Source organism: Pieris brassicae, chromosome 1 (genome assembly GCF_905147105.1).
Source record: "Pieris brassicae chromosome 1, ilPieBrab1.1, whole genome shotgun sequence".
NCBI classification, from domain to species: domain Eukaryota; kingdom Metazoa; phylum Arthropoda; class Insecta; order Lepidoptera; family Pieridae; genus Pieris; species Pieris brassicae.
In genome coordinates, this window is record NC_059665.1 from 5,040,528 (window position 1) to 5,056,371 (window position 15,844).

At 33.1% G+C, this 15,844-nt stretch overlaps 1 protein-coding gene across 1 annotated transcript in view; it reads left to right on the forward strand.

Annotated features, from left to right (window-relative positions):
• Nucleotides 1-448: 448 nt before the first annotated feature.
• LOC123710488 (sorbin and SH3 domain-containing protein 1) overlaps nt 449-15,844 on the forward strand; it is a 111,314-nt gene continuing 95,918 nt past the window's right edge. Inside the window, exons 1-3 of the mRNA XM_045662500.1 lie at nt 449-606; nt 13,697-13,927; nt 15,740-15,769. Of these exons, the coding sequence (XP_045518456.1) occupies nt 13,832-13,927; nt 15,740-15,769 (126 nt within the window). The 5' untranslated portion in view covers nt 449-606; nt 13,697-13,831. The remainder of the gene's footprint in view (nt 607-13,696; nt 13,928-15,739; nt 15,770-15,844) is intronic.

Genomic DNA, 15,844 nt, shown 5'->3' on the forward strand with positions numbered 1-15,844 from the left:
CACCTCTATTTAAAGTGGAAAATTCAAAAGCAGAATTAGATAAGCTCCTAGGTAAAACAATGCATTTTTAAATGAACTCTGTTGCAAGGTCACAGTGTACAAATTGGTCCAGATGTGAACGGCGCCTGCCCCTTAAAGCGCAGCCGCGGAAGCTGTCCGTACGTCACGCCGCTAGCGTTAATATGACCCCTACTCGGTGTTCCCTTTAAAATTTACTTATCTTTTTATTAGGCTGAAACGGTCTATAAATAACCTATTACTTCCTTGTATTCGGGTAGATATACCAAACGAATTAGATGTCTTTGATATTCGGCTCGTAATTAAAGATTTCTGTGAATATTTTCAGATGAGCGTTTGTAGAACATGTGGTAATGCCGGTATTCGTAGCTAGCTTCAGTTTGCTAGTCGGTTTGTTTATGTATTGAAAGACAACAGTGTAGCCGGCTTCGAGTGAGACTGACTCGCGTTTCGTAATTTGGAACAGTGATGTAGTTCTTGATTGTATTCGCACGGATAAAATTAATTCAGTGTAAGACGTACGATAGAGATAAGTTGAGTGTAATTATTTAATACATCAATAAATCTCAACAGGAATCAGGATATCAGGTACGTTAAAAACAATATAAAATGTAACAAATAATATTAAAAATCACGTAAATAATATAATACCTAAGGTGATTTTTCATAGATCCATTAATAATAATAGAATAAATTTCAATCACACCACGTTTAGTTAGTTTCGTAGTTCATATTTCAATTAAATTGTAGTATATATGCACTCGATTTATACATAATTCTTCTCTGGGTCTGAGAGCTAATTAGTTTAGACCTTAGTCATATCCATTTACATCTCAGTAATAAGATCAATTATTATGCCATCACGCGCGATTTTGTAACCAATATTCTTACGAGTACGACTGGTGCAATATTATGTGTAGTTAGACTGTAATGTCGTTAGAATTTGTATATTTAATTTAATTTTTTATGGCTAATCTTGATAACAAGTCGTATATGTCTAAGCAAAATAGTAAATTTTAAAATAATGATTTTATTTCTTGAAGAATATATGAGAAACGGCTCTTTAGGTGGCCCTAAACATAAGTTCAAACATTATCAACCGCTATTACTTTAAATTACCCTTAATTAATTGTAATTATCGCACGCCTTGTTATTTCGTTATTACCAAGAACCGTTGTTCTATAAAGCCTTTGGTGTCGACCAATCATTTAGATCTAGTTATAATAAGCCACTGTTCGGTACCTACTAATTTCGTTGACCTGTTGCGATATTATTAGTACTTATTTATTTATATTGCATAATTTGTGGATGCTTTAATTATTATAATTTAAAATTTCCGTTTGTCAATAATATTGCAAAAATCCAAACCACCTTATTTTAAGAATAATTGTAACTATAGTGTGCCCGATGTTGAAATTCGTTGTATTTTCTTTAAATGTAATGAAAATATTTATAAAATAAGGACATTGTAAACGATACTAATAAGGCTTTCGAGGTAAGTGTCCCTATTATACCTACACGCTTAAGCGATATTGCGGGCCTTACTTAAAAATTTGCTAAAATCTACGAACAATAATCACTTATTATTTGCAGATTTTTCTAGAAACTACTCGTACATACTTTCTGGTCTTACTTTAATCGATATCAGGACACGCTTTTTATTTCCTTTTCTCTATGTTGGCGCGTTTGCAATGGGCCGTTTTAATCTTTCAAAGGAGAGATTATTGGTAAAGCGGTAATATAGAAACCACGGTGATTCTGTACTAAACATTTTGCCTTAGATTCAGCACTGGTTTATAAAGTTCTCTTTAAAAATAGCACATACTTCATCGCGAAATTACATAAACAATTTATAGCAGAAAGCAGGCTAAGGTTAGACGAATCTTAAAATTCATAGAATATATCCCGTTCCGAGATAATCGTATAGAGTTTCATGGATTCATTTCAAATTGAAATTTGAACAAAGATATCTTGATAAGTAGGGTCCCATGGAATGGCTTTACGATCTGGCAAAGACGTTCCTAACTGCTCTCTTATCTATTGCTGACCCAACCCTTTTCACTGTCTGAACATTCGATATACTGGACCGAAACTATAGCTGTACTCTTTAATATATCATTTTATTAAAGTGTTTCAGGCACACATTTTCGACATAAAAGACAAGCAAATGCCATGTAAATTGATAAATAACTACGTTTTAGTCTAGGATTTAGGTCTAAAATGTATATAATCAGGCAGAGAGTCAAAATACATAAGTACTTTTATAATATAATAATGTACGAACTCAACCTTCTTCATTGCATTGATGTTCAACTGCATAGGAATATGCAATCAATGCATATTTCTATTATATGTTCATAAAATAAAAGCTGGGCAACAAACTCGCAAGCCTTACGGCATTGAGAGTGTCCATGGGCGGCGGTATCACTTAACATCAGATGAGCCTCCTACGCGTTTGGCCCCTGTTCTATAAAAAAGAAACAAATTTAAAGATGTTTGTGTAGTGAAGAAAACATCGTGAGGATACCGGCATATCTTAGTACAGAGAAATCGTCGAAGAGAGTCACAGCAGTACCCAGAAAAAATAATTAATAATGACATGAGTTGTCGTACCGCTGGGTTAACAATATAATAAAACAATTTCAATACGTAATGACTACGTACGGTACGGATATGACTTAGAGTAAAGGATGTCTCTGTTTTGCTCGGTTTAAAATGTAGAAAGGACTAAACTGCATTAGTAGTTCAATGACTAAACGGAGTACAAGGAGTCTTACATATAACCAGATCTCGCAGCGGAATTACACCATCTGTTCGTAATTATGATTGCAATTACAAGCGATAAGACTGATCGCCGCATATAGCTTGATTACTGCAAGAATCTTGGGAATACACTTGAGAGACACATAGAAATTAGCTTGTTAAAAATATTGATAGGATGTCTTCACTAAGCATAAGATGTTAAATATAGAAATGACGTGGAAGTAGGTAGTGGACCAATTTAAAACTTAAAAAAAAATTAAAACTTACAAAATAACACTACGACAAACCCAACTATGAATCCCAAATCAGAATTATTTCGAATATAAAATTATTAACCACAATGGGACTATTGTGTAATTCTTACTCTAAAGTTTAATACTTTAAGACCATACAATTTTTTTATTGGTAGCTCAGTATCTCAATCCGTATATAAAGATTTCAATACCATTAAAGCTCTACACACCTTCTACTTAAAATTTCTTACATTAAAGGATGTACAATGATGGTATTCTCCATATTAAAGTACATTCATAAAATCATCATACGCAAACCTATACAATTAAATTCCTTTGTATTAATAAAGTATACACTTATAAATGTTTCTACTCAAACCCAACGACAAAGTCCGCATTGAATCAAAATAAACTTTTATAAACAACTTCAACTTCATTAGCAAGAGTTCTACGGCTATTGATGAGTCCTTTGTCCGCCTTATTTTTGCTCAAATAGAACGTACACGCACGGATGTTTACATACGAGCAACTAATCCAGATTGACCTAATTTACAGTTCCATATGGAAACCGCCACACGCATTCTTCGTACACACGCATAACTTTTATTCTATACTAGATGTTGTCCGTTTTCGTTGGCGTGATAACAGGAAAGCATATTTTAAAAGATCTAAGCAATCAGACGACGGAAAACGGATTTTTTACTATAGGACATTTCCTTCTTGAATTTTTGAGATTTTTTATAAATAGACGTACTATTTATAAAAATCTCATTAAATTTTTTGCGCAGACCTGAGCATACAGACATTGGAAAGTCATATAGATATAATTTTTATTAGGTTTCTAGATTTAAAGTTGTATTGTATAAGAATGTTATGAAATAATGTTTCCGTTGCAACTACTAATTTTATTATACCAGCAAAGTTGGACAGTACGATACAATACAGAGAATATGCATTGAACAAGAGTAATGAATATAGAATTCAGATGGCATACCATAATATAAAAGTTATTTTGAGAAATTAAGTTGTAAACCCTGTTTAAACTTATCACGTAGAAATAAACAGGTAAATAACAAAAACACGGGATAAAGTCGAGGCCCCTAGATCCCTCGCAGGATCATTAGGCAAGTTGGAAGCAATAAAATTCCTAAAGCAACCCCAGTGGTCATTGCGAAAACTACGGAAAATGTGCTCATTGTCCTAGAAATACGGCTGGAATCAAACTCTTGAGATTTTGTTTAGTTGTCCCTGCTGACCGGCGCACGAATTTCGTAGCTTTAATTTTTCACGTGCAATCTTTTTTATATCTATAAGAAAACATTAATGCTTTAATGGATTAAAATATTTTTCTACTAATAATATAAACAATTAACTAGATTTTTAAATCAATATATTTTTAGCTGGCAAAGTTGTTCATCTAAATAGATTGTCAATAGGTGATTGAGAGACCTTATAGCGTTTGAATAATGATAGGCTCCAATTATATGACAGTTGAACGTTTTGTGTTTCGTAGGTCTTTCGTTCTAAGCTCACTTCCATCTTATGAAAGTTTTGTCATACATGAATACTATTCGAAATACATAATTTCAATTTAATAAATTTTGATGATCCATAATCCATAATATTTTTTCTCGGCCGATTGTCACATTTATTAGTTAAGTCATTGTTGAGATTTACTAGGGTTACGTTTGACACATTTTTATTTTGAAATATATTTTTCGTTAATTATAACTTATAACAGTTACGTCCACTATTAAGAATTTTATAGTGAGTGTTTAGTGCGTTTATGAGAACTATCGTGAGGCAAGGTATTAGCATCAGTCTAACCTCTCTTTGTTCCCAAACTAATAGAATTTCTCCAAATCCTTACGGCTGATAATATTGTGTGCCTTTCTTCCTGGTAAGATATTGTAACGAGGTATGTACTTCATACCTCGCTCGCTCGTCAGGGCTTATTATTCTAGTATAAAATTGTATATCGACGGCCACCAAACCGTTCTTTATGGTACAAATACTTTTATTAAATTTAATTAGAGATTTATTTAAAAAAAAGGGGCTATAATATTTGTGTTCAACGAAATAAAGTGTTATCTTGGGTAAACCCTCTTCAATCCTGTATGAATAGAAAGGAAATGAACAAGTGTTAATTATTATTATCTTATACAATTATTGTCAGGTTATACCAAAGGGAATTATCCCTTTAATGGATTCATAGTCATCAAAGATTTTGGAATAGGTCCTAGATCTCTCGTGTTCATAAACTATATTTATAGGAATTGACTGCGGTGTACCTCCCTCGTATTACTGTACTGTACCTTTGGAGTGGAATTTTCAAAATACTTCCATAGTAGATATTCAGGATAATATATTTTTTTATACAGAACTGGACAGACGCTTGGCCGTAATCCCACCTAATATTAAATGATATGCGGCCTATTGGCACGCCTGTCTCGAATATGCTCATTTAGGTGGCGTGTGAATGAACCTATGTTCTTTGGGAAATATTGAAGAGGCAAGGAATTCCACTCCTTCGTTGGTTTCACAAGAGAGGACGACCCAAATGGTTAAGAGCGACATTTGTTGAGAATAATTGTGCATTAAATAACAAACATCCTTCCATCTAATTAAAAGTTATTTTTATTTATATATATTTATTTGGAACTTTGTGTGTCAGTCAGTATAGGTTGTTTTTTAATTATTGATAAGTATACTGAAGATGTTAGTACAAACGATATACGTTTTATTAAAAATAGTGTTGGTAATACATATTACGTATAATGCATATTTATCGCATTAAACAAATTTTGACATAATTTCTATTCTCTTTTTGGCAAAGTAACTATATACAGTTGAAAGGTATAAACGTATGGAAACTCGTCATGTTCAATGTTTACTCACGACAGCCGCAGTCAATAGCTACATTTTATATATTTTGAAATAGCTGAAAACGTCATTAGGTCATCTAAATAACCTGAGTTGTAAAACAACTGCAGAGTTAATTATAACCTTCGATTAACGTAATGCTCCGTGACTCATCTCGGGATCTTCGTACCGACATTTTGACGCAAGCCGACTTAAATAAACCTATCAATCACTGGACGATGCTCAGTCCATTACACAAATAAACTCGTGTTTCGTAGTACAAATCAATAATTAAAACACGAAAATGTAACGTGACCTAATTACTTACGTCTCCAGCGTCTATGGCTTGCTTTATATGACACCCCGCAGGTTCGGTATTCAATTAATTGGGGAAAAATTGTCTGGGTGGATTATTCAAGAAACGCGTCGAGAGGGACTTTAATTATGTATTTTGAAGTTGATCATACCATTTTACATAATTAGGATTTTGAATTATATTCTTAGATAAATAGGATCCAAGACGAAACTTTAGTTATACTGCCTAGCTATTAATATTTTATATTTTTTTATATGATATGCCAGCGAGGTTACGCAGGGTATAATAAGAGGTAGCTGCCGCAGCCCGTAGACTCCCATGTTAAGAGCGATAGCGGCCTTGAAGAGGTGTACTTTCTTTGTCTGGATCTTCCAGGAAAGATCCACTGAAAGTTGATTTCACATCATGCCAAGTCACAAAATCATATATCTAGAAAAGCCGACTGTGGAAGACTTCCTACCATCGAGGTAGTGCGGATGAAACCTGGAATGATTTCTAGGATTGCGATAGTTCCCGGTCAAATAATTGCCGGTATAAAGATCATTGTGTATTGGATGGCATTAGATGCGTAGATGTTGTTTGTTGTATGTGTGTAACAATAAACAAAGTCACTTTTAAATTTAGAACGATTATATCAGACTAGAATTAGTTAAAATATATTCAAGGTAGACTAAAATTTAAGACTCGTTTGTGCTGCAGCTCGCTATTGTAGCAAAACTAAAAAAAGGAAAAAGCAAAGCTGCACGTTGATCAAAGAGTAGTCGGTTTTGATATATGCCTCGAAAATAAACGATTCGTGATCTGTGGTAAAAATATTGCAGGTTCGAAAATCCTTGTTGATTTATATTGATAACCAGCGGTTCCGGTTTCGCACGGCTAGCAAATTTCTTTTTAATTTTAGCAATAAGTGTTACCTATGTACTTTCCTTATTATAGGCAAGTAGGCGTCACACGCGGCGGCCTTAAATTCGTTATAATTGCGCACTCTTGTTTGACATATTAAGTAATTGGTGATTAGTATGTAGGTTAATTCTATCACTTTTCTTATCACTCACAAGATTTTTACTTAATATTGAATAGATTTATACACATAAATAAATCCAAAACTAAAGTGACGATAATCGATAAATCAGGAAAACTCACACGCATTGGTAAACTGAAAAACTTCGAAATAGTAGGCGATTTTATATACCTCGGTTCCCTGATAAACAGTCAAGGAGGAAGTAAAAACGAAAACCGAAGAACATCCCAGATGACCAGACGCAATGAAAAAAGTTGTGTTTATGGAAGGACCTGAATATTTTCTTAAAAATAAAGAAGAAATTGGTTGAGAGTCTGGTATTACCGATCCTTTATAGCGCTGAATCCTGGAAAATACCGACATCTGCAAATGTGGTGTTGGAGGCCGATTCTAAACGATTCCCTGAACGTGTGAATACTAAGACGGTTAGAGTTAAGTTAAGGTAAAAAATCGTCATTCGACAATTTGTTACTAACGCATCCTAAGATTTTTTTTGGACATGTAAAACAAAGATATACAGAAAGTCTAGAAAAGCTCATCGTGATTAGCAGAGTGACCTCGAGGCCGATCCCCTACTCACTGGACCGAACAAGTAAAAGCCCTTACGGGTACTTACCCAGGCGCAGAGGCTCACCAAAGAAGTTAGTGGCCACTAACACGACCTTCAGAAATGAAGAGTGCGACTGTAGAAGTTTAGACTATTAAATTGCAGACCGGAAGCCTCTTACATATCTACCTACAATGTGATTTATATAAATTGATGATTTAGGAAAAACATCAGATTTCAACAGATAATGGTTGGCAACTCTAAACCAGCTGAATGCATTATATAAATCGGTAGACCGTCAGACAAATACAAGTCTTATAACACCCCTCTGTGAAAAAATGAGGTGATCGACCTTTGATATTTATTACCCCTGTTTCCTTACTCCCAGATCTCTATAATAGTATGTTCCGAACCCTTTTCAGGGCCATATCAGTGAGTGACACCCCTTTAAGGCGCGTACTGATTTAAATGCCTTTCAGTGTTTCCGTTCTCTGGGGTTTATTTACATACAATGCGACGGTTATGAAGGTGTGAATAGGGAATGTCTTATCAATTAGCTTTGATGACAATTTAAATGACGTTTAATAGTTTTGATGATGATGAGCTTTTCATTTCATCGGTCCATCTGGTTGATGATCGGCGAAGTGGTCATTTGCCTTCTGTGTTACTAAACACGATCAGTTTTTCCAAGTTCTCATCGCCTCTGCGTATTATATGGCCGAAATATGATATAACTCGTTAAAAAGTGACTAAGTTAAGATACACTTTTGACAGTTCTTTGAAAAAAAAAAGGTTTTTAGATTTAAGTTCCCGTTTTAGATATATAATTAGAAATTTAAAATATCTCCCTTAATGTAGTTAGTAAAGCTCGGTCTGAATCCAGTTAAATCCTTGTATTTTATTGATACGGATAAATTAATCACTGAACAGGTGCAAACCTGAGATTCTAGAGCCGATGTCGATTCATCCAGTTGATAAAAGCAATAAATCGTTTTAACTAGGCAAAGAATTTTATTTTCTGAATGAGCGTTCGTAATAAATCGGGTTTGCATCAGGCTATTTTCATCGCTTCACTTCATTTATAAGAGACAAAATCATGTTTATTATATAAAACATTTCAATCCAATGGGACATGTATGCTATGCTATGCTATGTGACAATTTTACCCAAAATCTACGAACAGTCAGAGAGGTCTATCGTTATCACATAACCAGACAAAATTGACATAGACAGGTAAACCTCAACACTTGCCTGTGTTGCGGCTTACCTGGCTCAAACGTTACGTTATAAATCTCGTATATGTATGCTTTAGTTTTTTTCTGTGACAATATATACTTTAATGCTGTCTTGACAAAAATTACCACATCAAAATAATAGAAATTGTGTTATAATATCGTCCGATATTATTTACAGGAGGATAAAACAAAGGGCAGGTTAGGTGATACCGTTGCTAATGGACGCAGTGTCTAGAATAGCGAGTATGTTGTCGGCCTAATATTAATTTCGTATTTACAAAATAAACGTTGTAAATGAGAAAAAAATATTTGCATTTATAACCGAAATAAATAAAATAACATTTTACCCAAACAGATGGACAGTCTGATGTGTGGTTACATTATCGGGTGGGCAGCGTACAGCGCGGTTTAAAAACTTATATTATGAATTAATTAGTATGCTGTGTTAAGCATAAAATTATATTCAATAAGGTAGATTTTTTAGCATTCCATGCCATTATTTTTAAATACTTTTTTTGTTTCAAGGGCTGGTCTACTTTTAGTTTGAGCTAAGCTATTCGTTATTTAAGTTAATGAATAATAGTTTCCAGGTCTGAGCATCGATCTCTTTCTTTTTTAGGTAAACCCACTAGTAATTGCTCGTTTTGGGTTTTAATTTCAATAATATTTGGAGATGACAGCATAAACTTAATAAATTTAAATTATAAAGACAAAACCTCGTCTTAATTAAGTACATTATAACAAGCACTACGTCAATGTTTCATCGTAACGCGACAGCGCGTTGCACTTTTTCGATTACAAGAATTAATACGCGACGTTTATAACCGAAATGAAAACAACACCTGAACATCAGATGAAACTCCTGGAGTCCTGCCCCTATGCCTCCTATTGCATAAAGAAAAACACCGTTAAGCAACATTGGTGGAACTTTATAAACTGTATCGTGCGCCTGATATACTACTATTATGGGTATTCTATATTTTGAAAGAAAACAATGTTTTTTTATACCGGATTTAAGCTATTTGTATTATTATAAACCTATAATTATTTACATAATTTTAAAATTTTCCGACGTTTCGCGTGCTTTACAGCATGCATGGTCACTGTTCGCGCTAAATCGGTGTCTATGAAAGAAGGATGACAGTTGTCGATTTGACTTTGACACACGAACCGGAGATGGTAGGTGGTGTCCCGGGGTAATGGCGCAAGAGAGTTAAATTTTAACCGCTGTCGCATGCGCACTAAATATATACCGCATACCGTATAGCATTTACTTTTTTTAATTCATCATTGAAGGATCCAGTGTTTGGAGTGAGATACGCCACTGTTGATGGTAAGTGCTAGTTTCAGTCTTATCGATTATTGGATTCCTTTTTTTTATTATACTGACACGCGACAGCCGAACCAGCGCATATTATTTCACCGAGGGAAGGGAGCATCCTGGATATAGCTTCCGGATACCCAGGCTCACACAGCTTTTTTTGTCCTTCTCGATCCGTATATGTATCATATCTCTTAGTTAGGCATATTTATTTTTCGTATCTTCTTTAACGTATTTAAGGTGCGTTAAGTTAAATTACTGGTGGGTATTTTCTTACCTGTATAACGACACCTTAATATAGATTTTTTTTAAATATTATATGTATTTATAAATCTATTATCCGTATTTCGTATTAACGTATTCAATAATAGAATGGGCCTGATTTGGTGAGAATGATCATGCGTAATTAATATCTAAAAAAACTGTTTCACAGTAAACGTGGAATAATTAATAATTATTTGTAGATAACATGGACAAAAGAACAAGAACAAAGTCCGGTAAATGTTCACTAAACGAATTGGAACATGTTCCAAGTTCCATATTGCATAAGTGTATTAATGCAAGCACGACAAAATTCGTGTTTTTCTAAGATTCAACCATTATATGATTTGACGTTAAACCTTAATAGTAAGGAAGACGAAAGAAATTTCCAAATCAAAACGTCTAATATTCAATTTTTTCTTTCAATGTGTAAAAGCTATGTTAACCAAAGGTATTGTATATTACTGTTTAAAAGCTGAAAAAGATCTGATCCATTGGCACACGTGCATGATCGCAATTTTACCCATATTATTTTTCGTAATAAATGGGCATCTGCTATCCAGACTCCTACAATATTATAAGAATTTAATATATCATAGAAAAATAATATAATTAATAATTCTTGAATGCCAAAGCTCAAACAATCTTTGGTCGTGCGTACTTCTTAGGTTATGCGCCTATTCCTGATCTGTTTATAAAACTGCTAGTAGGATTAAATTATGTGTCTATTTAATATAATTAATCTTTATAAGTAGCTTTTAAAATTATATAATATAGGGATGACTGCTTCAAGATATTTAATGAGAATTCCTTAATTCTTAAATTCACGACGGTATGCGGATAATTTCGAACGGAATGTTAGCAAACATCTCATGTATATTAACCGATTAATAATACTTTAATAAACGTTCTTGGATCTAAATTTTTCGTATCGTTTAAAATCGTTAATATTATTATTTTATGATAATATTTTCATATATTAATCTTGAAAATACATTTTTTTGACCCGTGGAGGATTATTGTGATGGAGACTAAGGCGCATAAACGATTGTAGCGCCACTGAGAGATTAATAATTTTTACAAACTATTAAAAAAACAGTGGCGCTACAAGCCCTTATCCTCAGATTTCTGTATCTGTTTCATAATCATTAATTTTTCTTAATAGGCATCGATTAGTTGGTTTTAGGCGTGCCGGATTTTTTTCACAACGGTTTCCTTCACCATACGAGCGAGTGTTAAATGGGTACATAGGCAGAAAGTCCATTAGCGCACAGCTGTGATTCGAACACACGACCCTTGGTTTGAGAGACGCACGCTCAAGACACGAGGCCAACAGTGATTCTTCTTAATCATCCTCTCTGTTGTTAGTGGTCGTGATAATTTTTTTGTCTAGATAACTATCTAACTAACGTGAAGTAACTACTTCACCCCCTGCTATATACGCTATAGATCTCTTCGTTATAACACTATTTATAAACAATCGTATAGTATTTACAATATTCTAAACCTACCTAAATAGTAATTAAAAATGGATATATAGAAAACTAAAATAAATTTTAAAAGTTTGGTCCCTGTGGCAGTGTACCTTTAATGCTGGCAGAATTTTCTCACTGTATTGCGATATTTATTTGTTGATGAAAGCACCAGCTCTAACTACAAACTCGTATAACTAACATAAATAATAACTATGACAGAGGACTTAATAAACATCGTATTTTATTAACTTATTAAACAAGCTTTTAAATATAATAAAGCTGGGTTTGACGGTTAAATATGTATGTGTGCTTTCGATATAACTATAATATAATATACCATACTATAATTAATACGCCACACACCTGGAGTTGTGGGCCGATACTAGTTCGATAATTTGACCTTCTACTCAGATCGTTGAGATCATAGTCTGAAAATAATAAAGCAAAATGGCCTCGGCCTAACAAATATAACTTTACGATTCACCACTTTACCCAGATATTAACCGAAACAAACTAGTTTGCATAAAATTTTTACTGTACAACTCGAAAATATTTTCAAAAGACTGTCCATATTCTACTTCGTATCTCTTCTAATCTTAGAGAACTGTCAAAATTGTTAAAGATCGTGCAAAAAAAAATTCGGGTTCAGGTTCGATACATTAAAACTAAATCCTAGTCCTATACGGACATCATTAAACCTAAAAAAGGACACAAACAAGGTGTTTACAAAATCATCAATATTTTTATTTACATTAAACGAATTCAGCGGTGTGTTGCAGTGATAAATGTAATTTGAATAAGGAAATTGAACTTCAAAACTCAATCAATGTTTCTTCATTTATACGGATTCCCACTGATAAGTTCTAGGAAGCCTTTTATATTGAAAAGATGGAGAAAATATTGTATTTCATTTGAATAACGATGGCACTTAAAAATGCTCTTATGTTTCTACAGACTTCGCTGTTGTACTTTCTGATTGAAAATGAGGTTGAGTATCAAGATTTGAACGTTTTTTTACTGCCAATGTTTAAGAGGAATTAAACTGGTCTTTAAACTAAATATACCTGCATTTACTGTAACATTGATATTAGCTTACGTAAGGGCTCTCTAAATAACCTAACATATAGCTGTCATTGCTATTTCTGGTTCAGTATCTGAGCCATTATTTTAAACCAAATTTTACGTGAAGATCTGTCCATTCATTCACTCCTTTGTTATATTAAAATGTCGAAAATTTTGACATAAGTCCATGGATTTATAGTCTAGGGCACGTATTGGTGCGGACTTCAATGTCACTTGTTGGAAGTTTTATGTTTAAAATCGTCTTTAAATTTATTTTATAATTTACAATACTTAGCACCGATTACTAGTCTACTTGCAACTATTGCTTGTTTTTTATTGCCAATAATGCGCTGTTTAATAGTTTCAAATTCAAATATCTAAGATACCAATAACTCTAATAAGCGAATGAGTAAAATTCTTATGATTGAGAAAATCCGGGTTTCTATTTAATATTGAAAGCATTAAACCTGAAGTATTAGCTTATATTTAGAACGATTGTTAACGTTGTGGTTAAGAGCTATAAATTCTATTTCGTAGAGGCTTATTTCACCTATCAATATTGATCAGTTATTTTTGTTTCAGATTGAAAGCGAATATCGACGAAGATGCATCGATGACTGAAATATGTTTTGTAATTACAAGCAATCCATTGATGTGTGGAAAAGTATTTCAAAATTCTCTTCGCTTGAATGGGAGCTATGAAGTGAAAATTTTGCGATGACATCAAAGGAAGTGGAGTTGACAGGCGGCGCGCCGTGGGGTTTTCGTATGCACGGCGGCCTCGATCAAAACCAGCCATTGCGCATATCACGGGTATGTTATTTTCAGACTAGATTTTCCTTTGTATAGCTTGTATAAAGGTAACGACGAGTTGTAAAAGCCTCAGCTTGAATGGTATAAACGATATATTAAAAATAATGGATACTTAAGTCATTAAAGATAATAATGTAAAATATAATTAAGTATACTATTATTAATTATATTTTATGTAGATATCGATAAATAATATAATAAGAATTACTAAAAAGATATTTTTTTTTACAAATTCAATATAGCTTGTTACGTTAAACCGTGATAATACAGGCCGTAAAGCACGAACTTATGAATTCAGCACACAAAATTGTTAAGTTGCTTTAATAGATTTTAAAATCTTAGAAGTTAATTACACATAGAAGATTTCGCTGTAAAAAAACATCGAAAATGTACGAAGACCCGGAATGTTAGCGTAATTTGTTAAGTGTATTGCTTTGTGCAGTGTTCATTAGACGTACAATCTGTTTGCACGTCCTTTGTGGCTATTCTTTTGCCAAACAGTGCCAACTAGCCCATATTAAAATAGCGCAAACTTTGGGTTTCAAAGACTTTCTTTGTCCACATAATCATTATTGTTAACAACAAAATTATTTATAAAGCATCGTTGATACTGAAAAGAGATTTCAATCCTGTTCGGAGTTTGGTCTTAGTGTTCAAACTTAAACTTAAAATAACTTTATTCATATAGGTAACCAAGTACACTTATGAACGTCCACAGAGAAGATGTGAAATTTATTCTAAATTTACATTAACTACCAGTTCTCAAGTGCGTAGAGCGGGCATCAAGAACTGGCCAGAAACTCTTAGCCCCTCTTTTTAATTGACAAGTTTTGAGTTATACAAATTATTTGAATTGGAGTTAATCAATCCCAAGTATTAGGATCATTTAAATAATCATCAATTGTATAAAAGCTTTATTGATTAACTTGCGTTTAACGAGAGTTAAGAATTTATTCACTGATAAGTTTCAAATTTCGCTTGGGAGTTTCGCAAGTGAAAAAGATTATAATTTAAATATGTCAGTGATCAGTGAAATAATAGATCCTGAGTACATACATCGTTTCCATATAGCCTTACCAAAACGAAATTGTCACAATTGTCCGTCGTAAGGATATCGAGAAATTATATAAGTTTGGGAACAATAAGAGAGGTTAGACTGATAACCTACTGATACCTTGCCTTGTTCACAAAACGCACAAACCACTCACTATAAAATAATAAAATGGAAGACGTAACTATTAACAAAAGGGTATAAATCATAATAAAATTGCGTCTAACATAATCCAAGTGAAACAAAGCAGTATGTCAATCCAAAAAATATGACGATCGGCCAAGTTAAAAAAATATTTAAGATTCCTCTTTAAGATTTATTAAACTAAAATTACTTATTTCGAACAAAATATTCGGCTTTCGATTTATATATATATATATATATCGATAATCATTTTTTTATTTGAACAGATTACAGAAGGGGTCCTTCGGTGTCTCTGGGTCACGATAACAATGAACTAGAATCATCAGATTCTAGTTTATTGTTATCGTATTATCCTTTCCAACAAAAAATAACTACAAAATCAGTTCATAAACAACGAAGTAATCCGCGAACACATAAAAATGTATATTAATTATTTTATTATTATTTATTAATAAATATATAATTTAGAACCTATTACGATTTTGAAGTTGGTGAAAAATATTAGTTAAAAAGATTCTATTCTAAAAACAGACAATTAAATAGAGTGTGTACTTAGCTAATTCGAAAATAAACGAATCTGTGGTTGTCATCTCTCAAATTGGGTAATTTCATTTCAGAGCTTCAGTGAGTCAATGGAACGAATTGATGTGAGTAAAATTGTGACGGAATTGTTTGTTTAACACACAGTGATCAATCTTTTTAGTTAACGAGAGTGCCACTTC